The 27439-nt window shown below is 46.3% G+C and overlaps 1 protein-coding gene and 1 pseudogene across 2 annotated transcripts; one reads left to right on the forward strand and one right to left on the reverse strand.

Moving 5' to 3' along the window:
• The first annotated feature begins 275 nt into the window (after window positions 1-275).
• LOC136527477 (E3 ubiquitin-protein ligase GW2-like) lies at window positions 276-4962 on the forward strand. Of its 2 annotated transcripts, none has more exons than XM_066520226.1 (8): window positions 276-966; window positions 1090-1141; window positions 1225-1270; window positions 1543-1624; window positions 1715-1856; window positions 1968-2061; window positions 3658-3724; window positions 4089-4962. In XM_066520226.1, the coding sequence occupies exons 1-8, from the start codon at window positions 766-768 to the stop codon at window positions 4644-4646; spliced, it is 1242 nt and encodes a 413-aa protein (XP_066376323.1). In that variant the 5' UTR covers window positions 276-765; the 3' UTR covers window positions 4647-4962. The 2 variants fall into 2 exon arrangements, with proteins under 2 accessions (XP_066376323.1, XP_066376322.1); XM_066520225.1 differs by having other exon boundaries at window positions 281-966; window positions 1715-1871.
• Window positions 4963-25172: 20210 nt separating this feature from the next.
• On the reverse strand, window positions 25173-25997 carry LOC136525657 (RING-H2 finger protein ATL66-like; annotated as a pseudogene).
• Between the last annotated feature and the right edge of the window lie 1442 nt (window positions 25998-27439).

A 27439-nucleotide genomic window follows, 5' to 3' on the forward strand; every position in this document is an offset into this window, starting at 1 on the left:
CGATTGCTTGTGAACCTCTCCCCCTCGTCGCTTGCACGCCGCCGCAAAACGCAACGCAACCAGTTGCTGGTACTACTGGTAAACCGTACACCACCTTCCCGTTCCGTTACACCATCACACGATCCCAGTAGGACACGCCGTCTCCGGCCCCACCTGGCGGGGGCACGGACGGCAAGACAAGAGGCGGGGTTCTATCCACCAGAGTTCAAACTCTGGTTCCAGAAATTTTAGGTAAAAAAGAGGTGATCGCACGTGTGTGCGTGTGGTGTGAGTAAAAAAGAGAGATTACGGTAGGAGAAGTGCGCGGGCGTAATCCGCGCGGACCGATCAGCGGACGAGGAGGGACTGGAGGACCGGAGAAGAATCTGCTTTTGCCCGCGTGCATATGCGTGCGCTGCGGTCTGTTTCTGAATTCTGACACTGGCAGCGACGACGGCACGAGCAGAGTTGTTCGAGCCGTCGGGGGAAAGAGAGAGAGTAGCACGAGGAGAAATACCCTTTTTCGCTTTCCATTTCGTCTCGTCGTAGAGAGAGGGAAGGAGGGGGGAGGGAGAAAATCTTCCACTGACCTCTCCCGTGTCGTGTTGCCTGCGTCCGCCGCTGGCTCGCTGCGACGCGTCGGCCTCTCCTCTCGTCTCCTCTCGTCTCCTCTCCTCCCTCACCCCGCGCGGGAGGGAGCGGGGTGGTTGCGGTGGTGGTTGAGGTTTAGTAGAGGGACCCGGCCGGCCAGCGGTTGGACTCGACTCGAGGCGAGGCCGAGAGGGGATGGGGAACCAGGTCGGGGGCCGGCGGCGGCGGCGGCCGGCGGTGGACGAGCGCTACACGCGCCCGCAGGGGCTGTACCCGCACCCGGACATCGACTTCAGGAAGCTCCGCCGCCTCATCCTCGAGGCCAAGCTCGCGCCCTGCCACCCGGGCGCCGACGACGCGCGCGCCGACCTCGACGAGTGCCCCATCTGCTTCCTGGTAAACCAAACCATCCTCCTCCGCCCGTCTGTTTTTTCGTCGGAGGATGCGCGGAGCGATTTTTTGGGTTGACGCTGTCTGTCTCTGTTTTATCTGCTAATAATTACTTGGTGGTGCTTGCAGTTCTACCCCAGCCTCAACCGCTCCAAGTGCTGCGCCAAGGGGATTTGCACGGGTGAGTACCTAGTTGAGGTGCCTTGGTGCCGTCGTCGGCTTTGGTTTCTGTTTTTGACCTGCCACTTGTGCTCCTGCGCGCAGAGTGCTTCCTCCAGATGAAGTCGCCCACCTCGTGCAGGCCGACGCAGTATCCTGACCAAATTCACTTCAATTCAAATCCAGTCTGGTGTTCTTGTTGAGACTTGAGAGTGTGTGTTTTCATTTGGGGTGTCTGGTATTAATTAAAATTGTGCCGGTTATTGCTCAGTTGCAATTGCAAAGCCCCTTAACTTACCTTGAGTGTGTGTTTGATATTTTGAGTGTGTGTTTCGTATTTTGGAGGGTCTCTGGTGTTACTAAATTGTGCCGGTTACAGCTCAGTTGCAATTGCAAAGCCCCCTTAACTTACCTTCTAATAAGGTGTCCTTATTGCAAGACGCTGAATTACGCGGTGGAGTACCGCGGCGTGAAGACCAAGGAGGAGAAGGGCATAGAGCAGCTTGTGAGTGCCCATACACACCGTGTTCTGTTTCTGAGTAGGCTGCTTTGGTCTATTTTTCGCCAATTGGTTGGAATTGTGAATTCTGGATAGGAGGAGCAGAGGGTGATCGAGGCGCAGATCAGGATGCGCCAGCAGGAGCTACAGGACGATGCGGAGCGGATGAAGAACAAGCTGACTACTACTTTGGGTGACGTAGTAGCATCTGTGCAAGTTGATTCTTGCAATACTGATGGTACATCGACACTAGGTGTGTAGAAGCGTAGATTTTCCATGTGTTTTTATTTTCTGAGCATTCTGTTGTTTGATGTTGTTCAATTGCTGACCCTGTTTGATCCGTTGATAGCTGCAAGCAGTCCGCAAGGCAACAATGCTATCTCGTTCGAAGTGCAGCATTCGGAGTTGATATTGAGGAATTCTGAAGCCTTCAAACAGATGCGGTTTGTACTGATAAACTTATTTGTGCATTCTAGATGCACAAGTGCTTGTAGTGTGGTTACTGTTGCATTAATGTTCTGCTGTACTACTTTAGCAGTACTTTTCAGCGAACGAACAGTGTTTTCCTCTCACAACAAATCAGCATAAGCATCAACATAAGCCAAATTTCAGCGAAACGAACAGGATTGTATGCCCTTTCTAGATTCAGTTTTGTTGGAGGCATTGCGATTATCTTCCTCTCACAACAAATCAGCATAAGCATCAGCATAAGCCAAATTTCAGCGAAACGAACAGGATTGTATGCCCTTTCTAGATTCAGTTTTGTTGGAGGCATTGCGATTATCGTTGCATTGAATTATTGGGGATCATAAGTTCTATGGGCAAAATAACTAATCCTATCTTGCCCCTATTGGGAAATACCCATTTGACAACTTATAATGTACTTTCTAGTAGTTCATAGTTGGTCGTGTATAGTCCCCTGCTGTCAGGCATGGGGTGTGGCATTGGACAACCATGTCAAATAATTAGCTAGGCGTTGTCATGTTGATTCGCATATCCTGCTGTGGCTGTGTACCATGCTGAATATATTAATTCCAGATTCTTGTTTGCCTCTTGTTTTTCTGTTAACCAAACATGTTGGAGATTCCCTTGAAACCTTGGTGTTGCTGCTCTAACTTGAAGATAAATTCTTGTTGATGATCAATTTGATACTTCCCTGTTCAGCTGCATTAAGATAACGCAGGAGTTGCAGCCATGTACTATGTATTATTAACTCCATTATTATGCAATTAATAAATTGGCATTCCAAATAAGAATCTGATAATTGGCTAAGTTTATGAAGGGAAGTTTTATATTGGCGTGGAGACCTTTCCTGTGAAGGTATTTCCAATATGAATGCAGTTGTTTAAGGGTTATAGAATATATAGATATAGCTTGAAAAGAAGACTTATTTATCTGTTCACCTATTTCATCAAACCTATTAGATAAAGATGTTTGACTGGTAAACATGTACAGTTAGATATTTCTGGCCCCAGCAAAGACTTATAATATCAAGTAAGTTGTTGGGTAGGAAAGATTGTATGTTTGACCATTTCTGCAGTCTACATCATATCTGTGACATTTGGAGTAGAGTAGGAGGCTTAATCGCTTATTGCACCAGAACCACATCATAAGAGAAGACGATTTAGTCTAAACAAACCTGTCATCACCCCCCTTTTTTCCTCACATAGTAACTAGGTTCTTTTTTTTACTATGAAAATGGATACATAGATAAAGATGTTTGACTGGTAAACATGTACAGTTAGATATTTCTGGCCCCAGCAAAGACTTATAATATCAAGTCAGTTGTTGGGTAGGAAAGATTGAATGTTTGACCATTTCTGCAGTCTACATCATATCTGTGACATTTGGAGTAGAGTAGGAGGCTTAATCGCTTATTGCACCAGAACCACATCATAAGAGAAGATGATTTAGTCTAAACAAACCTGTCATCACCCCCCTTTTTTCCTCACATAGTAACTAGATTCTTTTTTTACTATGAAAATGGATACATCATGATGTTGGGATTAATTATTTGATGGTATATTCCTTTAATACAGGGGCAGTAATTTTGATGTGGATTTTGAAGAAGTAATGCTTATGGAGGCAATTTGGCTCTCTATACAAGTACGTAAAAAAAAATGCTCATAATTGTAATTTAGTCTGCTCTGAAAGGATGTTTGCTATGTCACAGTAATGAGCTTTTCTGATGGTGATAGTTTTACAACCTTCATTTGAATGATATCCCTGTTTCATTTCTTTATCTGTATGGCCTCTTCATGCTGAATTCATAATCAAATGAAGCAACATCCTTTTGAGGCCTGTTCTGTGCGACTTAAGTTAGAATTTGGTTTCTTACTTAGACCTACATTGGTACCTATTTTCATGTTGGATACACTTCCATTTATGTAATGGGTAGAAGCAGGACTAATCACCTTGTCAAAATTATGAGTCCACTTGTCCATTTTGTGATCCTTGTTTCTTTTGACAGGATCAGGAAGCTTTGGGAAATCCAGGATGCGTTAGCTCTACACCATCATCAATTCCTTCAAGGCCTTTTGATGGTGCTATGACATCGACACCTGAAGCAGCTTCTTCCGGTGGATTTGCTTGTGCAGTCGCAGCTTTAGCTGAGCAGCAGCATATGAATGGAGAGTCTTCTAGCACATCAGCTTGCCAAACAACAAAGTTTGACATCCTTAGCAGATCAGACAGATCCTTCACAGAGGATCTGAGTGCAGTTGGGAGCAGTTCTTCAGACTTCAGAGTTGAGGAACCATCAAGCAGCAGTACACACCGAACAATAGAGGGTTCAGAGTATTCTAATTCTAATGGACGGTGGTCTGAGGTGGCTGAGGCTGGAACCAGTATTGCTGAATCTGATGTTACAGTGGAGGCTGGTGTTGGCAATTCGTCCACTTCAGTTGGGTCCAACATTTGTTCTGGCAGTGTTCCTGATAGCTTCGAGGAGCAGATGATGCTGGCCATGGCTCTTTCGTTGGTCGATGCCCGTGCTAGAGCAGGTTCTCCAGGGTTAGCATGGCGGTAGCATTTGGTGGTAGGCCCTTTCACTCCCTTTATTTATTCTTTTGGGTTGTGCTGCGTTTTGTTCCTAGAGTTCCTATTGCCACATAAAACACAGGATTAGATGGGGAACGGGTTCAAACTTGAATTGGCCGTACTAGTTGTGAATAGTGGGGGTAAATCTGTACATTTGAAGCCAGTGATTTGGCTAATTTTACCTCTTTTCTTCCTTGAGGAAGAAACTGGATTCTTTCAGTCTCAGGCAGACTTCTGCCTACAAAAACTGTGCCTGATGATGTTGCAAACATTGTGTAAATACAGAAATGCAATCACATTTTTCATGTCCCGGTGGTTTTTCCTGCTTGCTATGTCGAACACCTTGCATATAGTGAAATGAAATAGTATAAAGTTTCTAAAATTGTACTTTTGTACCGGTACGCAGTGTTCAAGATGCTCACATCTCATGCCCCCTTTTTTTAAAGGAGGTTAAACCTCTGCTCTTTAGAAAGCAACATCACTTCATGCCCCCTACTCTTGTTTGTTTATCCCCCTCACCATTTTTACTGTAGTCTCCCCGGCCAACCAAACTCTGAAAGTGCCTCAGTCTACAAGGGGGTGTCCTCCGAACTCAGTTTTAGTGATTTACTTGTTAGATTGATCCCACCAGTTTGGCCCAACGGTTGATTAGGCGATCCACGTCCTGATCGGAGGCGGCCAACTCTAACTATGGTTGGTGGGCCCCCGTCGCACAGCGCCATAAAAAGGGAGGTGGGGGCCGGTGTAACACCCTCGGTGTTACACCCTAAATTATTTACTAAAACATATCATGAGCATCATGTTTATGTGTTAATGCATGTGATAGAATGTGTAGATAAATTTTTGTAACTTAAAATGATCAATAAAAATATTAAATGAAAGTTGATTCAATAGCTCATGTATATCAAGTAAGGTTGAAAACTAATTTTTATTAAGCAAAAATACTATAGAACATGTGTGTGATACTTTAATCAAGTTTGAAGTACAAACTTTGTAGATGACAGTGAAATACTTGCGGTTGAAAAATGATATTACTAGCTAATATTTCTACTAGCCTAGAAATTGCAAATTGAAATCAAGTTCAGCTCAAAACTTAGAAAATTTCCAAGTCTGTCAACAGCTAGACATTGCTATGTTTAGCAAATTATTTTGAGAGATTGGGTTAAGGAGTGGTGTAGTGTTATAGCTCGATTTGGTAGTCTCATATGCCCTCTTGGCATAACTCGGTCTCGGGCTGGTTGGCCGCATGGGCGCGGTCACCACACTCGGGTGCTCGGCGTCGCCGCGTTGGTCACGTGTGTGCGCGCTGCCGCGCGCGGTCGGCCGTGCCTGCCTCTGGCCTGGCTGTGGCCCGGCTACCGCTGGCCCCGCCACGTAGAGCTGCTACCGCCCGCCTCGCGCCGCGACGCTACCGCTGTCGTCGCATCGTCGTCGCGTCCGCGCCTGTCCGCTATACCGTCTGCGCGCTGCCGGTCCAGTTCAAGGGCGCCACTGCCGCGCGCACGTGGTCGAGCTCGCCGTCGCCTTGTCATTTAAGGCACTGCGGCTGCGCGGGCCACGCCGGTTGGAAACGCAAGCGCCTGTCTGCTAGCGCCTGCGCGTGGGCTCCACGATCTCGCAGACTGCATTCCGCCAAGGCGAGGATGAGCCGAGCCACCAACCGCGCCCCGTCTCTCGCTTTCTCTCTTTTTCCCTCTACTGTCGCCACGAGCCGCGCCATCAATTACCCTGCGAGCGACCACCTCCATTTAATTTAGCGCATCCATGTCTTCACCATCACGTCCTCTTGCTATCCGACCCCACCCAGCTTTGAAGCGAGCACGGCCAAGCTCCAATTTGGAGTTTCTTCCACCGCCGTGCCGATAAGGCCGCGTCCGGCCGTGGATGTGGGCAGCCCTCCCACCGTCCCTCTCGAGCCAATTCACCTGCACCACTAGCATTACCTTGACTCTCTCTTCACCGAGCGCACCTTAGCCAAACCGCTATCGCCTCCCCTTTGTCGCTGACGCGATCGTGGCACCGCGGTGCGCCGCCGCATGGCTCGGCCGCACGTGGCCAGCCTTCCTCAGTCATCCTCCACCCCAACCGTCACCTCGGACTCGTCCATGATAGCCTCCTGATGCTCACGAGCTAACCAATTAGGCCTGTAGCTACCCCATCCCACCAGAACAGTGGCGCCGCCGTCGCGGATGGCCGCGCGCCGCTGCACCCTTCCCCAGCCAGTCGTGTCACACTGCACCATCGCCAAGCGTAGCCGCTCGGGTCAGAGATGGTGATCGATCCGTTAGGTGGGCCCGCGCAAGTCCCAGGTGGCTGGCGTAGGCACTCTGTGCCGTCGCTCGCCGTGCCGCCGTGCACTGAGTTGCCGGGGGTGCGTGCGGGTGAATTAGGGAAAGACTAGGGGGTTAAGTGAGAAGGTTTGAGAGGGGAAATAGTGTTAGTACTTAGTTGTAATTTAGGAGAAGTTTGAGGTCTCTTTTGCAAAATTACTAATGCACGCGAGATTCCCTGACGCGGGCCGTCTCGCGCTGCAGGCCGGCCTCCCGTGGGCTGCACCGCGGGCCGTCTCGCGCTCACGCGCGTGCACTGCGTCGCGTGGGCCGTGCGGGAGAATTTGTTTTTTTTTCATAAGGAATTAGAAATAGTTTTCTAATTTAATTTGGAGCTGATCTTTGGTAAATTATATAAAATCATGTAGGTATCCAAAAATTATGAAACAAATTTTGTTAGGTTCCTAAAATTGTGATCTATTTGTTAGTGTATTTAGTTCATATATGTACATGTTGATACCAGGAGCTATTAAATCATTTGAGAGTGCTTAATATTATTAGGTTAAATATGGTAGGAATTTTTGTGGTAAATTGGTGATAGCTTTAGTTCTGAAAATTTTATGGTTCCTTCAATGTATTATTATGTGCTCACTGTAATTTTGTAGGTTTAGAATAGACTAAACATTAGGATAGTTAAATACTCTTTGTTTCAATATACATTAAATCATTAGTAGTAATAAAGATATATCCTTCATTTGTAAAGCTAGGTGTTTGTTAGTTGAACCCAACACTTTGCTTGGTAAAGTTGATAGTTAGATTAGTACCTTAGTCATTAGAGCTAGCTTAGTAGCTTAGTATGCGTATTCTTATTTTAAGAGTTGCTGTTGCATAAATGCTAAGTGTTGCATCATCATTGCATGCATGTAGAGAACGAGTTGACGGAGATTGTGACCACCGGCGATCGTGAGTTCGAGGAGATTATCGAGGAGTACGAGGAGGAGATTTTCATGCAGGAGGAGATCCCGGAGCCACCACTGACTGACTCAGCTGACACCGCGCCTGCCCAAGGCAAGCCCCAGTGCATAACCCTTTATTTTTGGATAATCACTGTTTATATATGTTATGTGTATTTATGTTATAGAAATTTTATAGAAACCTCCTGCATAAATATACCTATCCTATGAGTCCTACTAGTACAAGTTCGAGTAGCTGATATGCTTAGGTTTTTGGTAGAGTGAGTAATCTACCGTTACTCACAATAGGTGATTATTATTATTACTCTCATAATAAAACGATGAAAGAAAAAATGGAGACAGGGCAGGGATATGGTATGTGTATTGGTGGGTGTAACAAGTTGTGTCCCACGGCCAACGGGGCTTAGCTTGGTTACATTGTTTTCCCTGTTCGTGTTGATTAAAGACCATCTGGGTGCTCGACGGAACAGTCCGAGGTAGCTCATTTTCGAGGTGCTTAGTGTCTAGTGGAAGACGAGCGTCTCCGAAAGCGTGTTATTCCGGACGGTTCTGCCACAGTCGGGGCACAAGGCACGAGGTTCACTTGAGCCGCCAGATACCCCACCTACATCTAAAACCCTAACCGATCTAGAGAGGGGGCGCTGCCAGCGACGGGAAGCATAGCCACCGGGTTCACCCCGTCTCTGCACCGCCACCCTACAACTGCGCCTCCACCGCGTCACCGTCGAGCCTTCACCGAGTCACCACCGCACCTCCACCACGCACCAGCGATGGCTAGCTCATCTTCGTCGAAGGCAACCGATGGTTTGCATCTCCGCACCCCTCTCTCTATCTCTCTCTATTTTCGTCTACCACTGTCAACCTGGACATGAATTTCTTCAGCCAATTCACCTGCCCTGTGGCCTCATAACATGCTATAAAGTCAAGTTATACTACGATAATAATCCAGCAATATGTTATGCTCACAACAATAAGTCAAATGGTGCTGCCAAACACATTGACATAAAGTATTATGTTGTGAAAGACAAAGTCCGGGATCATATAATTAGTCTTGAGTATATAAGAACAGAAAAGATGCTCGTGGATCTGCTTACAAAAGGCTTACCACCCAGCGTGTTCAGAGAACACTTAGCCGACATGGGTTTAAGGGAAAGCCTATGATTTCTGGACAACGAGGGCCTAATTGAGAATCTATTTCAAAACAGAGAGGTGCATTGTAGCTGTTTAATCTAATGGCAATAGACCGTGACGATGAGGCACGCTCTATGCTCTGATCTATGATGGAATAGAAACAAGATAAAGTAAGTAAGTTTAGTTTAAGTCATAAGATAAGATCAAGGGGGAGAATGTTAGATTGATCCCACCAGTTTGACCCAACGGTCAATTGGGCTTTGGTCCGTGCCCTAATCGGGGGCGTTCAACCCTAACTATGGTTGGTGAGTCCCCGTCGTACAACGTCATAAAAAGGGAGGTGGGAGTCGGGGCACAAGGCACGAGGTTCACCTGAGCCGTCAGACACCCTACATATATCCCAAACCCTAACCGATCTAGAGAGGGGGCACTGCCAGCGATGGGAGGCACCGCCACCGGCTTCACCCCGCCTCTGCACCCCCGCCTTGCGACCGCGCCTCCACCACGTCACCGTCGCACCTTCACCGAGTCACCACCGCACCTCCACCGCACACCAGCGATGGCCAACTCATCTTCGTCGAAGGCGGCTGATGGTTTGCATCTCTGCACCCCTCTTTTCTTTTCTCTCTCTTTGTTTTCCCATTACTAGTATATGTTCTAGAGTTCACTATTTATCCCAAATGGCAGTTAGACCCGGCTGATCTACACCTAACCGATCCTATGTATCTACCATTACTTTGCCAAGTCGCAGCATAGGTTACCTTCAACATTCAACGGTCCAGTTTGGACCAAAAAGGATCCCTGCGAAGGCAGTCCAGTGACTTGCTTCTTCCAGATGTTTGTTTAGCTGTTAATGTGTTGAGTTATCTACAGTGAAAAACTAAATACGGAAGAATTAGTTTATAATTTCACAAGCTGCATGCACTCTCAACATATTTGCCTTTTTCTTTTGGAAATTTAGTGCAGTGAATTGTCAAACCTGTAACTGTAACCATTCGAAATCAGATGTGTTTCTTTACCAGACATTTGTAGCGAAGTGTGTTTTTAGCTATTACTATTAGCTATTCATGTCAATATCGAGGTGGTTGCATATCACGCTGCCACCGGAGCGAGGTTCAAGAGTGAGGAGCAAGAGTGAGGAGCATCAGTGCATCACCTCCGACTGCAGTCTGCAGGACCGATTCCACCTTCCGGACCACGTGTGACGCCACGAGTTTGCTGACCTCACCTGGACCTGGTAGCTGGTACCCGTCCCAGCACACGGACACGGCCCTGTACCATGCCGACGACCGTTTGCCGCTCAACGCGGCCGGTGACTTCCTGAACTACTTCATCGGCTTCCAAGCCACCACTATCGGCGGCGCGGACCCGGGACTTCATCCTGAGTTCCTGCCGCGAAGGGCCTGCGTGCGGGGGCCTTGTGGGGCTTGAGCTGCGGGGGCAACCGGGCAAGGCCGCGAATCAACCACTAGACACGAGTCCGAAGAGCAAGGCCATGGGGTCGGCTAATTTAGAAACTCAAATTCTTTTGGGTTCCTGACTTTTACTAGGGTGAAAAATTTATGGGAAATAATTTGAATAATTATTTAATTTATTATGGACAGTTTTTTTTTATCATAGGTGTGGCTTCCCTTGCTTTTAAATTAGCCCTCAGGAAAAATCAGTTCTTGCCGAGCAAAGATGGAAGGGGCAGCAGGTAGATAGAACCTCCACAGGGAGTATGAGTCACACTAGAGGAGTTGAATTGGTCCCATTCGCTTAGAGGAATTTTGGAGGAATCTGGATGAATCTGGAGGAATTTGTGAGAGGAAAATACTGTTCCGAACGAAGAAAAAAAAAGAAGCGAATCAAGCCAGATTTAAGGACACGCGAACAAGGCCAATGGATATTTTTCTCATTTGTCTTTTATCCGTGCAAGCAAGTTTTTTCCTTTTTGGCTCAACTGTCTTGCATAGTTCGGCACGGAAGGCAGTAAGTCAATCAAACTTATATGGCCTGTTTGATCTCTAACTCTAAACTTTAAAGCTCTAAAAATTTTAGAGCACTTTAGTTCACTTTTAAGGTCTACCGTTCTAATGTGAGATGGGTTAAAGTTTAGAGCTAACTTTAGACCATCCATTTAGAGCTTTATCTCTAAAGTTTAGAGTTCTAAAGTTTAGAAGGGAGGATTTAAACAGGCCCTTACTCTCTATTTTTTTGAAACTGAACCGGTAGGAGAGCTGCCTGTTATATTAAAAAGAGGAAGGTCCGGACATACATGTACAAATTAAAGAACACTGTACAAGTCTAGCTACACACGCAAGATGGATGATTTCAAAAACGCTGTACAAGTCTAGCTAAGTGTTTTTGCACCCGCCGAGATCCACAATTGTGCCTCATCTTTGATTTTCTGCAAGAGGAGATGATTCGGCGTTCCGATATGCTCGAAGATCCTCACATTTCTTTTCTTCCAAACTTCCCAGCACACCAATATTATGAGAGATCTCAGCCCCTGTTTGGCCACACAGATGGTGTGGTCCAGGGCGGACCACCAATCTGCAACCGAGTCGCTCGCCGCCCAAGCATCCGGATGAAGATTTATATTGCCAAGCCAACATGCTATTTCCACCCAAATCCGCCTTGTAAATTTGTAGTCTTTGAAAAGGTGGATGCCAGATTCCGGCCGAACATGACACAAAGGGCAGATTTGTGGGTTTGGCCATCCGCGCGCATATAGTCTATCAGATGTCCAAATTCTATTCTGGACAGCGAGCCAGCTAAAAAATTTACATTTCGGTGCCCGAACTTTCCAGATGAGGAGGTTGAAGTTGGTTGGCGTTGATCCCAAGAATTGAGCACGGTAGGCCGACCCAGTTGTGTACTTCCGATTATTTGTTAGCCTCCAGGAGATGGTCAGCCTGTTCGGCAGGGCTGAATTGGCTGGCTGGTGCTGGGGCTGGACCAGCCAGCCCAGCCAGCCAGTTCCAGCCCCCAGCCGTATCCAGCATGCTGCAGATATGCTTTAGCCAGCAAATACTGTGCAGGCGTTAAAAAATTGGCACCAATCCAATTGTAACTCATGCTGATTTCAAACTTTCAAATTCAAACTACCATGCATTTCTAGATCATGTTGTTTTACAGTTTCAACCAACAATTTGAACCCATAATTTACAGTCTGCAACTCAAGCGCAGGAACAGTTTGTCCAATGTTTAAACAGATCAAAAGGGACTAAGGTTTATGATCCATGCTAGATCCAGAATCAACACAACATACAGACAACGATTAATTACTTGCACGATTACAATCAAATTCATCTAATTGAGCTCTCTCCACCCCCACCACCCACACCCACACCCCCCAGCACCCCAAAAAAAACATCATATTGCCACGGCAAGGTCCCTTAGCTGCACCCATACAAATGCCAAGTTAATTGTTCGGCCTACTGCTACAAACTCTCTCGAAGGGGAGCTTTGCCTTCTGGTCCAGCTACATCCAAAGCAGTTAAGATCAAGTCAGCTGCGGCATAGGTTGGATTAGAAAGTAGAAAAAGAAAAGTATATGGTTAGGTTGATGAGAACCTTTTCAAGACACCGAGTTGCATCAAGTACATTGCTGGCCAAATGACAGTTGTCTGTTTAGATCTGCCTCCGAGTACGTTACACGCAAAGGTTTAGTATTAGACACCAGTTGCCACTTCCCTAAATGGGCACATTGTAAGATCACGAAGAGTGTCAACAAACCTGTCTTCCTATGCGACCGTTGCAGCGTGGGTAGTTAGGCCAGGTGGTTCCTTTCCCAGAATCCCCCATAAATCTAAGGTTTACACTGTGAGTCGAGTATTTGCAACCATCGTCACACTGCCAGAAAAGAACAGCCAAAAGGTCAAGGGTAATCATAAACAGGCATTGTATAATATATTAAGGCTCAAACTGAAACACTTACCATCTGCAAACCTTCTTAATATAGGCTAATGAAATTATGAGCCTGTCTTTCCATCTACTCATTGACAACCTAAAAGCTAAGTTCTAATCAACTTAAATTCTGGATCATGTTATATTCAATTAATATTTACCTGGTTGGCAAGTTTTGGAGGAGAAATTTTGGACTCGTCAGCATTATCTGGTCATCTTGGGCACCCCAAATGGCGCCAGAAATTAGCAGTACCATCCTTTCCTTCATTTGGATCTGATACACTTGTACCACTAGTAATCAGACTAGATACAATGCATGTTTCATGATTGCTAGACTCAGTTACTCTTGATTGGAACTGATCCAGGTAATGAAAATCTGCAATCTCTATATTGAAAGAGATGATGACAATCATTTAACATATCGAAGACTCAACATAACATATGCACCTTAGCTGATATGTACCACATGTCACTTCATCTCCTTTATATACACTAGGAAGGGCAGCAAAAGCACCTTGCACTGGTGCCAAGCAATTTGTGCTGAACAGTAAGATGGCAAGGTCACCATGTAAATAAAATGGATGTTGATGGAAGTTACTACTAATATTGAGAGTTTACCTAGCAGGAAAGCAGCATCATGACATGGTGAGTTCACTGCTCCAAGCACGAAGCACGTCTTCTTCCGTCTTCCTGCCCAGTAGCAAACTCAAATTACCTCTGGTTCAATCATCCATATGAATAAATACAAAACCAATATGATGAAATCATACCTCTGAGGAACAGAATCCTTGAGTAGCAACTAAACAGTACAGAGTATTACATCACAGCACCAAACAGTACAGAACGTGGCATGGTCATTCACAGAAACAATGTAGCAACTACTATGAAATCATACATCACAGCACCAATCAGTACATAACTTGGCACTTGTAGTTCTGTCACTACAATTCTGTCATACATCAATAAACACAATATGATAGTCCCATAAACGTTTTTTCAAATGAACTCAGTCCCACACAACCTTACAGATGCACACGCCAAGACTGCTAAGGAATTGTACCTACAGCTACTGGTTTCTGAAACAACATCCTTGGCCTACATCAGACAACACTCCACACCGCCATGGATATTAACTCCCTAAGTCCAGAGATAGTGGTTCCCAGATTTAGTTCAACCCAATCTGGCACCTCATAGGAGGGTGGATCTGCGCCGTACTTACGAATCCACAAAAAATTATCTAAAGCAAAGCATGAAATGATTATCATAGCCTGCTTCATCCTACTGCAGTAGGGCACCCCATCAAGAATCTGCCAGCGTTCTTTCAACACCCCAAACCTCCTTTCAATTACATTCCGCAATCTAGCATGAATGTAGTTGAATTTCTCCTCCCTCTGCAATTGCTGCATATCTATGCCTCTAAAGTCATTGATGTGATACCTTATGTTTTTGTAGGGGGTCATGTAGCCTTCCATCTCCTTGTAACCCGCGTCCGCCAGGTAGTACCGGCCTATCATAGCAGTGACAAATCCGATGGCTTAGCAAATTAAACACAAGTATGCTTCAATGCATGTACTACAAGGAAACAAATAGGGTATGTGAACAGCAAGGCATCATGAACCTTCGGGGGGATGTGGGAACGAAGCGTCGTCCTGACAGTCTTTCAACACCGCCATGTCATGACATGCCCCCGCCTTCCCAGCCCCCACATATGTGAAACGGCCATCCATATCCACGATGGCACAAACATTAATTGATGTTTCGCCTTTCCTATTGTAGAAATCAGCCTTTGCTTGACGGTTAACCTCAACCTTTATGTGCGTGCCATCTATAGCACCTATGCAGCCATCAAACCATGGTGAATGTGCAGCAAGTTTGTGGCTTACGCGTGCATAGTTCCTATCTGCTGGGACTAAGACTGTATTTGCCCACTGGTACATTACCTCTGCAACTAGTGTAATCTTCCGGCTAACTGTATCTAAAGACCTTTCGAACCTATACTTGCACTGTCTACTAGCCGATTGGTGGGCACATGTCCAGATGTACATGCCTAAAGCTTCTACCGAGGTGCACTTATCAGTTGTTGGCAGCCCAAACGGAAGCAGGGTTTCATGCAAATGCATGAAGTCATCACGCGACATGCGCAAATTCTCTAAACATCTGGTATTTTCGGCTAGTGTAAGATGCATCCACTGGGCTCCCGTTAGCTTAGGAATGGGGCAAGGAGGATTTACCTCAGGCCTTTGCTGTGACAGAAGCCCTTTCAGCAGGACAAATGCTGCCTTTGCCACAGTCACATTGCTCGGTCCATCACTGGAAGTGTCGCTGTAGGAGGACTCGTCAGTGCTGCTCATGCTGCTCATGCTGCTACCTGCAATTGGGCATACATAAGACAGATTGTAATGCCGATATTAGGAACAACACAAGTGCAAATAAATGAACATATGACGATACCTGAACTCGGTAGCACCTTGAAAACAGGTTGGAACGTACATGGGAAAAGTACACTAATTTTTTATTCAAAACACTCACAGCAGTACACTAATTTGTTACAGCACTCATTTTTTGTTTACAACACTCACACCAGTACACTAATTTTTTATTCAAAAAACACGACAACGACAGGCACTTAGTTCTCAACAATGGTCTTTGGTAATACGAAAAAACGAACATAAGGATACAACAAACCAAATGAACTCAACATGCACATGGTGAATATTCGCAAACAGGAGAAAAAAAAGGAATGTGCTGATCAGTGGGACTTGTTGGAGCACACAAAGGCCCACGTCACTTTAATCCAGTTCAGCCGCCCCTCTTTAGACTCCATGTCTAGAAAACCCTGGCGACTGAGCCTGTCTCTGCAAAGGTTCAGGGCTTGCACGAATACTTCATCAGCCTCGCTAATACCATCTTGCAGCAGAATGTTTCGGACTTGGGCCAACTCCTGCGCATCGGTTTTGTGACGGGCCTTCTGGGACATAGCCTCTCTGAGAAAGTGGCCGAGGTCTTCAAGGCACTCTTCTACAGATGGAGTTTGGCTACTCTTCTTGCTGCGAGGACTATTCACTGAAAACTCTCTATGGACTCTCTTCGAGGGCTGATGAGTACTAGGTGGCTCGAGCTGGTGGTCCGATAAGGATGGAGGAGTGCGAGGGCTTCCATTACTAGGTGACTTGTCGGGGCGGTGGCCCCCCGCCGATACCAACTGGCCCCTGTCACGTGGGGTGCGTCCCAAAATTGTGATCAGTTGCTCACAGCATTGGGGCCGTTTGAACTTGTTTCTAGCGGGTTGGCTACTTTCCTGCACGTGTTGCAGTGATGTCGAAGTTAGTATTGAGTTAGTACGAACCTAATTGCTACAAAATATTCAAAAAAATGCGTGTAGTTAGTACCCCGGGGCTGGCGCCGTACAACTCAGGGTCAGCTGTAACCTCTCCAGTCAGCGGGTCACGGCCGAGGCCAGTATGGGTCTGGCCGTCGCGCCAGTTGAAGTAACAACGTTTCTGTTCGTTGTACTTGTTCTGGCACACTTTCTTGTTGTACCCAAGGTCCGTGACTTTGTTGAAGTCATGAGTGATATTGGTCCACCCTAGTGGGGTTGGACCGTTGGCAGGGGTCCAGTGACAGAGCTCTTTCTGCTGGATGATTAGGTCAAGAAGCAGAGAGGTTGCTCTGTCATCCCAGACAGCACGGTCCTGGCTCATCTGATTCAAGGATGGACAAAGCTATTAGTAATGCATAATACTAAAGAACCCCGCAGAGAAATAAAACTAGTTGCCTCAATGTGAAGGAAGCATACAGGAAACAAAAGAACTAAATAACTAGAACACTAGTCCCATAAATGAATTACAGGAGTGAATTGGAACTGTTCTAATTGTCCACCACAGCCAACCCCGCAGAGAAAATACAGAACACAAAGGAGACAACAACAAAGGAAGCAGAATAAGCACAGGATCCGTAACTTGCCTTATGTGGCCGTTTTCTGCCTTTTGAGCGGAGGTTGTAGGGCTTGCCACTAGTTGGAGAGCAAGACGAAGCCGACGACGCTGCCAGTTTGGGCAGCGCTGATCACAACCGGACGAAATGTCCCTTGTAAGTCTGCAGTTCAAACATAGAGGTCAATTGTAAGATTGAAAACCTAATCTGAAACATTGTAAAATTGTTGGTATAGGTAAGCACATTTTGTAATCTACAACTCCTTAGAAATGCCCTGTAAGTCATAAGTGACTAAAACGCAATGAAACCAAACAGGAATCTTAGTAAAAGTTGGACCATGCAAGCTAAATGATTCGACAGCTAGTTGCATGAGAATGAAATGACATAAGTGCACCGAACATATATATCTGAGTAACCTAGGAGCTATTAATTGTTCAAGAATAACAAACCACTTGGATGAACCAACTGAATGCTGAATGCAATGAAAAGCATGAGTTGTAACACTCCATACTTAGCATTCAATATACAAGTATAGAAGAAACTCATTAAATCAGGTACAGTGTCAAATATGATGAACATATGATGATATGAACAAACTTATATATGTTATCTCCTACTGATATAGTAAAATAGCAAGAATATTGTTCACAAAAGTAGCACTTCTATGAAATGGAATCCTATTTAATGCTGATAGTGACTGAATACATTAGTTGTAGCACTCAACTAATATTTTGCAAGCACACAATGACACAGGAGGCACAGAAACCATTAGGAGTTTAAGACTGCATTCCACAGAAAACTTAGCAGGTACAAAAAAGCAAAGGGAAGAGATCAAACTTAGTGTTTGGTAATAATAGATCTAAAAGAGACATGAGTACACGTTGGATCTCAGATCCGGCGGGTCAAAGTGCGAGGCGTCGGGTGGGGGGGGCTTACCGTGGTGGAAGGATTCGCCGTTGATGGAGGCGGGGTCCGGGTAGGAAGGCCGAGCCCACTGTCACCAAGGCCGGAGTGAGTGAGGGAAACCCTAGCCGCGCGGAGCTCAACCTACGAGACGACCAGCTGCGCATCAGAGGCGGCAAGGTGAGAAGACGAAGGCGAGGGATCCGGGTTACCTCGCTGGCCAAAGTCGTCGTCGATGGAGGCGGGGTGGGGGAAGAGGACGACGACACTTTCCCAGCAGCCCCACCGGGGAGGACGGAGTAAAGAGGCGCCCGAGCCCGGATCTGGGGGCCACCGACGGCGGCCGAGCACGCGGCGCAGGCTACCGCCCGGACAAGCGCGGCGCGAAGGCGAGGAGCGGCGCGTCAGCGTGGAACCCTAGCCTCCGCGAGCGATGGGAGGAAGGAGAGAAAGTGACGGACGATATGAGTGCACTGGATAGTTGGCAACGGATATAAGCCAGCCGTTCGGCTGGGCTGGCTGGTGCTGGGTTGCCGAACGGCTGGGCTGATAAGCCCAGCACCAGCCAGCCCAGCCAGCGTACCGAACGGGCTGGGTGTCAGGGGTGTTCGGATGGAGCAAACAGACCCTTACTCTAATGATAGCTACTAAAAATTAGTTGAATGAATCCAAACATGTGTGTTCCATATGCTAGCTAGTAGGACAACCAACTACTATAATAAGAACTAATTGATAGGTAATTGACTAAAATGTTGTTCCACCTATTGATAACTATACACCAGTAAAATATTGTGGTATTTTGCATAAAACAATAATTCAATCACGTATTAATTAGTGGGGTCTAAATACTTTAGAGCTAATAGTTAACCAATCAAATTTAATTATGACCTATTAGCCAACTGTTAATAAGAATCCAAATACCTCTTACTCATAGTTTTTTTTTTAACTTACTCATAGGTTTTTAGTCAGAAGTCAAGCCTCTAATCTTGAAAAATCATGGATCAAGAGGAGTGCAAACCGAAGGAAGTGTTCACGATGTTGACAACGCAAGAGATCACTTTTAGATATTCTTTGGACTTTTCGTTTCTTTTTTTTTTCATTTCTTGCACTTGTTAACCCTTTATTTGTTTAGGTACCATTTGGCGAGCTAAACGGTTCCATTTCTATCGTGAATCACATGAATCGGTGCCAGACAAAATAAGCCATAGCGTCTTGTTCTTTTTTTTTTAATAATGGAACAAAATTCCAGCCTTTACCATCTGTGGATGATACACAGCTGACAGTCACAGAAAAACACCAAAAGCCATGAGGCTTACAAGTCCAAGGAAAAGAAACAAAATTCAGCCCAACTAGTGGCCACAGCGAACAAAGCAAAACACTAGGATTCAATACGATTCATGAAGTTCCAGCTGAACTTCGCGAAGACAACCATAATCAACGTCTCCCATCTTCTGCATCTCTCAAAGAACAGTGGTCTCTCCTCTTCCTTATGCAGCATGGACCACTGTCGTTTCCAATACGTCGTCCTAAAAATTACATGCATCGATGTATTATGTTTAGCTTTGTTAAATACCATATCTTTTCTATTCAATCAAATCGACCAACACAGTGCAGCAGCTCCCAGGAAAATCTGGTTTCAAAGTTTAGACTTAAACCATGTAGCCAGGAACCAAACATATTGGCGAAACTAGTAGAAGGTTGAATTCCATATGTGATATGTGTATGATCTCTGGTTGGCCTAGAGGGGGGTGAATAGGCCTGTCAAAACAAATACTTAAACTTTTATCAAATTCACCCTGCGGTATTGCCGCTCTAGAGGGCGGCATTGTCGGACTGCGGCACTACCGGACCAGAATAGTGGCACTGCCGCACCTGTAGACAACTTCGAATCACAGTTCAAAATCCATGAACAAAAACTTAGATCGAAGAAATTTCCATGCTTATTGCAGGTATGACAAACACAAATCAAGAGATAGAAGTGGTAGGAACACCACACATAAGTAGATTGACTAGAAACCCTAGTAATCACCTCAACCACAATATGTCATGCAAGTAATGTAAATCAAGCACAAGTGACACAATGATTTATCCCGTAGTTCGGCTCGCCACCATGGCTTGCCTACCTCCACGTTGTTGAGGTTAGCCACTAAGGCTTAGGGCTTTCCAACCATTTCTCATTCTCAAATCAAGATACTTAACTCTTGAGATGAGGGGTGAGTTTACTAACTTCAAGAGATGGTTACAAACCTCCCGGAGTTGCTACATAAGTTGGCAAGCTCCACAGACGACGCTCTAGCCGGCTAGGAACCAAGCTCCAAGAGTAACAAACACAACAGCCGACCAAAATATGAACCAAGTGCTCTTTAGAGTTGGGGAATCAATGGAGCTGCTCTCTAATCGAGTTTTGGACCCTTTTCCCTCAAGGATTGATGAAAAAATCAATGGATTTGCTTGGGGGCTTGAGGTCCACAATGGAGGGAGAGAGAGAGAGAGCTCCTGCTCTGTTTTGAGCGTGCTAAAGTGAGAAAGAAGAGGCAGAGAGCCATTGGGGAGGAAGGGAAAAGGTATATATACCCCCCAGCGCCCAATGGTCACCGCATCCAAGGGGTCGGACGAGATGAAGCCCATGGTCTTGAGGTCGGGCGAGACGGAGCCCACGACTTTGGGGTCGGGCGAGACGGAGTCCGCACCCAAGAGGCCGGGCGAGACGGAACCCGCGTCCTTGAGGCCGGGCGAGACCTTTTAATACGTCTCGAGCCACCCGAGAAAGTCAGCGTGGGCGCTAACTTCCATGTGCAGCAACTCAAGTGCAGCAGTGCCTCTCTTCAAGTGCAGCAATGCCGCATCACGCAAGACAACAAGGGTAATAGTGAAGTGTAGACTGTCTTGGCTGTGAATCTGAGGATACATGTGGTTGTTTGAGCACTTGGTAGCACATATTAGCTTAAGCATTGTGTCCCCCTTTATAGTACGGCCTTTTTTATACTCAAATTCAAAATATAAAAGAATTTAAACCTCCTTTGAGTTTGAAGCCATCTACATTTGTAATTGGAGGCTCCTTCGTTTCATGTAGCATCATCGAATATAAATTTTCTGTTTGTCATCTCGATACATCTCATTAGTTCTCTAATTATGTGGTCATTATCACCAAAACCCACAATTAAGACTTGATTGTATTTTCCACATGTATAATATTCCAAACAAAACGTACAAAGTAGCAGTCAAAGAACAAATGTTAACCGAACTAGAGAAACGGTTCTCCCTTTTTACACGCACGTGAAATGACGTAGGAGTGGTTTCCACCATGTTTCTGTCTTGCCTCTTCTCTACATTAGCGATGTTTTTTTTTCATTTTTCCTTTTAAGTGCAACAAATTCAAAGGGGTTGTATTTAAGTTGACCTTTTCCCACAAAAGTTTCTGAGTTTTGAAGCATATTTTCATTTATATTATATTTTATAGATTTTTTTTTTGAAAATCAGACTCTAACCTACTTGCCTAACAGTCTCATAAGTGATTTGATTCACGTATAATAGTTTAGTTTGTAGAGAAAATCATAGTCCAAAACGTTGCTACGGATATATGGGATTTCCCTTTCACCCCCTTCTGATCGTTGCTGGTCCAGATGCGATACATGTCCATTGCCTATTGTTCCACAGCACGCTATTGATTGTCCAGATGTCACATAATACCCGTTCGGCTTACCCAAAAACCGGGCTTGTTTTTTCAGCCGGATTCAGCTAGAATAGTATTTTTCAGACAGTTTCAGCTAAGTATCATCAAGCCGAACGTAACCTCCAAATAAACCCCTGTTCCAGAAGCACGGTTTCCAGTCTGCGATTCGCCAGCAAGATCGCAATTACCGCGCCTTTTCTTCCCTGAACCGTCAAAGCCCTCATCTTGCACTCAGCGGTCCGTCGCACTCGTTAGCCGACGACCAGGACCAGTTGCCCGCCCATTCGCGGCGGACCCACCACCACAAGAGACCTCCCAGTTCCAACGCTACGCTCCAATGGCGCTCCAATGCCATAACCCCTGGCCTTGTTGGCGTCAACGCCTTGCCATCATGGGCATGACGGGCATGGGCCTGTTCTTCACCGAGGGCGATGACTGGGCGCGCCACCGCCGCGTCGTACGTGCAGTGCGCGGGGGAGGTGATTCGGGCGTGGGAGGCGCGCGCCGCCAGCATGGACGAGATCATCGACAATGCTAGACGTTCTTCTTCGCCGGGCACGACACAACCACGCACCTCCTCACCTGAGTCATCCTCCTCGGCACGCACCTCGAATGGCAGCGGCGGCTCAGGGAGGAGGTGCTCCGCGACTGTGGCGGCGCCAAGGTGCCCCTCCACGGCGACGCCCTCAACAAGCTCAAGCTTGTAAACAATCAAACGCCTCGTCGTTATCCTTCGTTTGATTAGCCATGAAGCGAAAACTCAAAAACTACGAAGTGTGACGAAATCGATGCTGCCTTGGTTAATTTGCAGGTGACGATGGTGCTGTACGAGACGCTGAGGCTGTACGGCCCGGCCAACACTATCCGCAGACCACAGGCAGGCGACGGCGGACGTGGACCTCTGCGGCGTGAAGGTCCCCAAGGGCACCGCCCTGTCCATCTCGGTCGCGATGCATTTGACACGCTTTGGCCATAGCGTATTAGCGTGGTTGTCAGCCACAAACGTCGGCCCAAAAATTCAGAATTCCATTATATGTTAATTCCTGTATTATTTTCGGTGACATTATTAAGATGGAAACAGAAACAGTCAAAATGACCTATGCTCTGCGCTACAAGATTTTCACGAACTAAGGACAGTCAAAATTTTGATATCTTTGTCAACCACAAAGGCCCAACCCAATCTCATTAGCAAAATTCGAAATTTCACTATGTTAATTCATGTATTATTTTCAATGACATTATTAAGTTGAAAATAGAAAATGTGCTTGTGCATTACAATAGAACATACAACTTATTGTGCAGTGCTTGGAGATTTATGCAATCGTTATTTGTACCAACACGTTATTGGAATTGAACTTCATATTGTCGCTTGACACGTCTTCAAATTGGATTTTGCACCATCGCTAGATGTGCATTGTTCTGATTCATATAAGCATGGACCATGAATACATGTCTTATATGGGATAGAGAGATACGTAAGGGCACCGTGGAAGTAAAAGAAGATGGATTGAAGAATTCCTTCTGTCTTTAATATTAGGTAGGTATAGAGGTATAGATATTGAGCTTAAGTTTTCACAAACTAAGGACCATGTCCAACTGCCACGAGAAATCGATCTCTAAACATAAACTCTAGAAATCGATTTCTTGAGTCGTTCAGGTTGGGACGCCGCAGTGGTCGCATGCCCCTCCCTCAGTTGGTTTTGTAATTGTTTTTTCCTTTGTTCTTTTCTTTCTCGTCTAATAAAAATCTGGCAAAGTTCTTGCTGCCTTTCTAAAAAAGAGACTGTCAACCACATGCCCGTCTTTAAAAAAAAAATGGGAAAAAAAAGAAAATAACAGCAAAAAGTTAATCCCATGATAGACACCACAAATCACAAGTTACACTATCTTCATGCGAATAGGCGCACGTGTGGTCCGGAGGTTCAAACTCAAGAACTAAAAGCTCTCGCATGCCTAATGTACCACTGGACCACAAGGTCATCGGTGATCGAATCTTCGATTGTATCCTTTAGTATTAGCTTTCTTAGATCTTATTTGAATCATTTAACAATTGAACAAATTCATGAAAAAAATTATAAACTTCAAAGTTTTAGATCATGTTGAATCCTAGACCTTTGGTTCTTCATTTGGGGTCATTCAAAATTTTTGAATTTTAAAATCAAAGAGTTTAAAACATAATTTTTGGACAATGGATCTGGTTGTCCGCAAGCTCCTGCATTGCCGCTCCCTATACCCTCTGCCCCCGGCTTCGCCGCCGCCTAAGCAGGTCACCGGGAGGCCCGCACGACTGCGAGGAAGGCGGCGGCAGGGCCTTTCCCTGCTGCTCTCGGCGACATCTCGAGCAGCATCGAGCGACGACGGAGGTGTCTTCGTCCGGCGGTAGCGGAGCTCCATGGGAGTCTAGATCTAGGGCCTTCGTCAGTGGATCCGGCGCCCCCATGTGTGGATCTAGTGTCTCCCGGCCGGGGCTTCCTCTACTGCTCCATTGGCGGCGCGACGCGAGGTAGCGGCTGGCCGAGGAACAGGGCGTCACGCGATGGCCGGGCGGCGCTGCGGCTTGGGCGGCGAGTGCCCGGATTTGCGCCCCGATGGCTGTCTCCATGCCGGCGGAACGGTGGTGGTGGCTATGGCCAGGGGCATCGGGGACAGTGTCCTGGCGGAGCCCGCGGTGGTGGGGCATGCGCCTCGTGGCGCAAGCGGATCCGATTGTCGGAGGGCTACACGGCTCGCAGCGACCTACGGCGGCTAGTCCGGCTTGGCAGCAGGCTAGCTTGGTGTGGATCATCGTCAGTAACGACGGCGCGAGCGGTCACGATGGAGTTTTTGCCCTGACGTCCTTGACGTCCGGGGGTTGGCGGTGCAGTGTGGTGGTTTGGCGTTGGTGGTGGTTCTTTTTCTCTTTTTTCTGAGTTAAGCTTCGGCTATGTGCGGTTTGTGTCGACATCCCAATCCGACCGACCAGAGTTATTTTTTTTCCTTTGGTCGAGTTTATTTTTCGGCATAGTTGTTGTATCGGTGTGTGCCCATTTTAGCCTTATCTTCTTTTTAATATAATCGACAGCTCTCCTGTCTGATTCGTTTCAAAAAAAATTAGACAATAATTTTAATTGAAAAAGTCATCAACTATAAAGTTATAGATCTCTTCTAGAGCTACAACTTACATATAAACTATACATTCATCTAACCTAATTTGAAAAAGTTATCAATTTTTTGTGTTGTACCTATTTTTAGAGGTGAGCTACATTTCCAAACGCCTCTAGATTTCTAGAGACGACGGTGTTTCTAGCCGTCCCTGAGAAATAGAGGACGTTGCTAGAGATGATTCAAAACACTAACGGTCTTTAGAAATTGATTTCAAGCTATCGGGTGCCTCTAAAAATTGTTTACATAGCTACGAAACAAACATGTCCCTATGTGTCTCACGGACAAAATTATGTGATTTGTACAATAATTTGCAGGCATTTGGCTAGCTAGTTAAACTAAATCAATCGGCCCCTCAAGGTTCTGGGGCATTTTCCATGCGCACATTTCGCACATCATAAATTCAGTCTCGGATTATAATTAAAATAAAATCGCTTGGCATGAAAATTGTTTCATGCCGTCATGAACGATCATGAGCCCATTGTCACAACTCACAAGAATCCTGATGAACTCAGCGCTAACGAAGAGGATTGATATAAAGAATCAGACTTTCCACGATCTGATTGACAGATTGAGTTAGTGCCATACCACCGCCGCCGCTAGACCGGCAACTCCGGCACGACGGCGCCGACGGCAGCGCGGCACATCGGGCACGTGGCGTGCGCGCGCAGCCACTGGTCGATGCACCCGGCGTGGAACAGGTGCCCGCATGTTGGCAGCCGCTGCACGGCCTCCCGATCGCCACCAGGCCCAGGCATATCGCGCACTGCGCCCACCCCGTCGCGGCGTGCTCCCGCTTGTACCGGAACGCCGCCGGGAGCGCCGAGATCGCCGCCGCGTCCATCCCTGGTTCTCCCATACTACCGGCGGCGGCGGGGAGCGAGCGGGTGGACAGGTGCAGGAAGGGGAAGCTGCGGGAGATCCTGACGCGATGCGCGGCGAGAGCGAAGACGAGGAAGAGGACCACGACGGCGGTGGCTGCGCCGGGGCCGAAGAGCTGGTACGTCAAGAAGAACATCAGCGCGGAGGCCAGCAACAGGGCGATGAGAACTCGGCTCTCGTAGGCGTAGCCATTGGTGCGGCGGCTCGCCGCCGGGCTGGGCGGGTTGCCGGGCAACGCGGCGGCGGCGGCGGCGCGGCAGTGGAAGTGATGGGCCTGGGAGCGCTGGCGTCTAGCGAGCCAGTGGAAACGATCGCGGTATGGATATACGGCAGTACAAAGTGGGGGAAACAAAATCGTCACCGAAGCTGTATTCAATTTCCAGCGGAAAAAACTGAAGTTTGAAGATTTTTGTATTACTAGTAATTAGTAGTAGTGGAGGTAAGATTACCTAAGTACCCCTTTAAATTGATTCTTTGGTTTGGTTTGCCGCGCGAATAGAGGGACGCGTACAGCCTCCACCACTGACGACAGTGGTGTGCATGCATGCATGCAGTAGAAACACACAGGATTCATTTTCATCTAGGGCGTGTTTAGATTTCAAAAAATTTTGCGCAGTATCCGTCACATCTAATCTTGCGACACATGCATGGAGTACTAAATTTAAACGAAAAAAAACTAATTGCACACTTGGGTGAGAAATCGTGAAACGAAACTTTTGAACCTAATTAGTCCATAATTAGACACTAATTGTCAAATACAAACGAAAGTGCTACAGTAGCCAAAATCAAAAAAAAATGGATCTAAACGGGGCCTTAATGTACGTAGTATGTGGGCCTTGTTGACTGTTGACTGTCTATGTGCAATGATTTTTTTTGTGTGCGAGGAAGTCTATGTGCAATGATATTTATTTTGAGACCAAGATTTGAATTAAAATATCAAAACAAATTCGGGACTGAGCTAATATCAATGTATCACTATCACAAAGAGGATGCTTTCATGTGATCTTCCTTTTTTTCTTAATGGAATATTCCACTCGAGTTGTCTCTGGAAAAGATTTCATCCTAATATCTCCAAATAACGCATTTGTTCTGAAGTTATATGCATATCATTTGCATGCAGTTGAAAGACAGAGGATTCATTTGCATTTAGTGTATGTGGACCTCGATGACTGTACAAATGGTCAAAAAAATAGAAAAAACGGCAAAAGAGTTGCCGAGTTATATTATTATTATTAGAAAGGAAAGCACCAATATAAAACAAAAAGGAAAAAAATCCAGTGCATTCTGGCTGCACACACCGGATATGCAAACATACCCACGATCCCGACTACCACGGACGAGAGCCTGCAGCTGGAGCCGAGCGCGTAAGCCTGGAGACGAGAGCCTCGAGGTTGGAGCCATTGGATGTTATCTGTTGTCCACGTGGCAGCAGATTAAGGTGTGTATGCACCAGGTCTCCGTGGATACCATATCCATCCATTTTTTTTCCAACAAAAAATAACCAAAGGGAAAAATGCATGCAGTTGTGCAACTGCTTGGGGACTAACAACACCTCACCTACAACTACTACTAAAGAGCAGCCAAAAATACAACTAAAAGCTCAAAACCAAAGAGAGTGGCGCTTGGAGGGAACTGTTTTGACCTATTGGAATAATGATCCATGAGCCTTGAAGTCCCATGCCAAACGAAATTGCCTGATATCCTCCGGAATAATGTAAGCTAATTGAACTGGTTGGAGACCGGCTTTTTGAAATGTTCTTCGGTTCCTTTCTTTCCACAGGTTCCACTAAAAGTAGATCATTACACCATCCAAATTCCTGTTGCCCTTTTTGGGGAAACTAAGCCTGCTTTTGCGCCACCACCGATAAATCGAAGTTGCTATTGGAATAACCTATAGGTTTGATAGACCCTTACAAATGATCAAGTTTCCTAGGGACTGAGGTAACACAAAGAGGTGGCTTTTCATGTGACCTTTCCATTTTTT

Source organism: Miscanthus floridulus, chromosome 19 (assembly GCF_019320115.1).
Source record: "Miscanthus floridulus cultivar M001 chromosome 19, ASM1932011v1, whole genome shotgun sequence".
NCBI lineage: Eukaryota > Viridiplantae > Streptophyta > Magnoliopsida > Poales > Poaceae > Miscanthus > Miscanthus floridulus.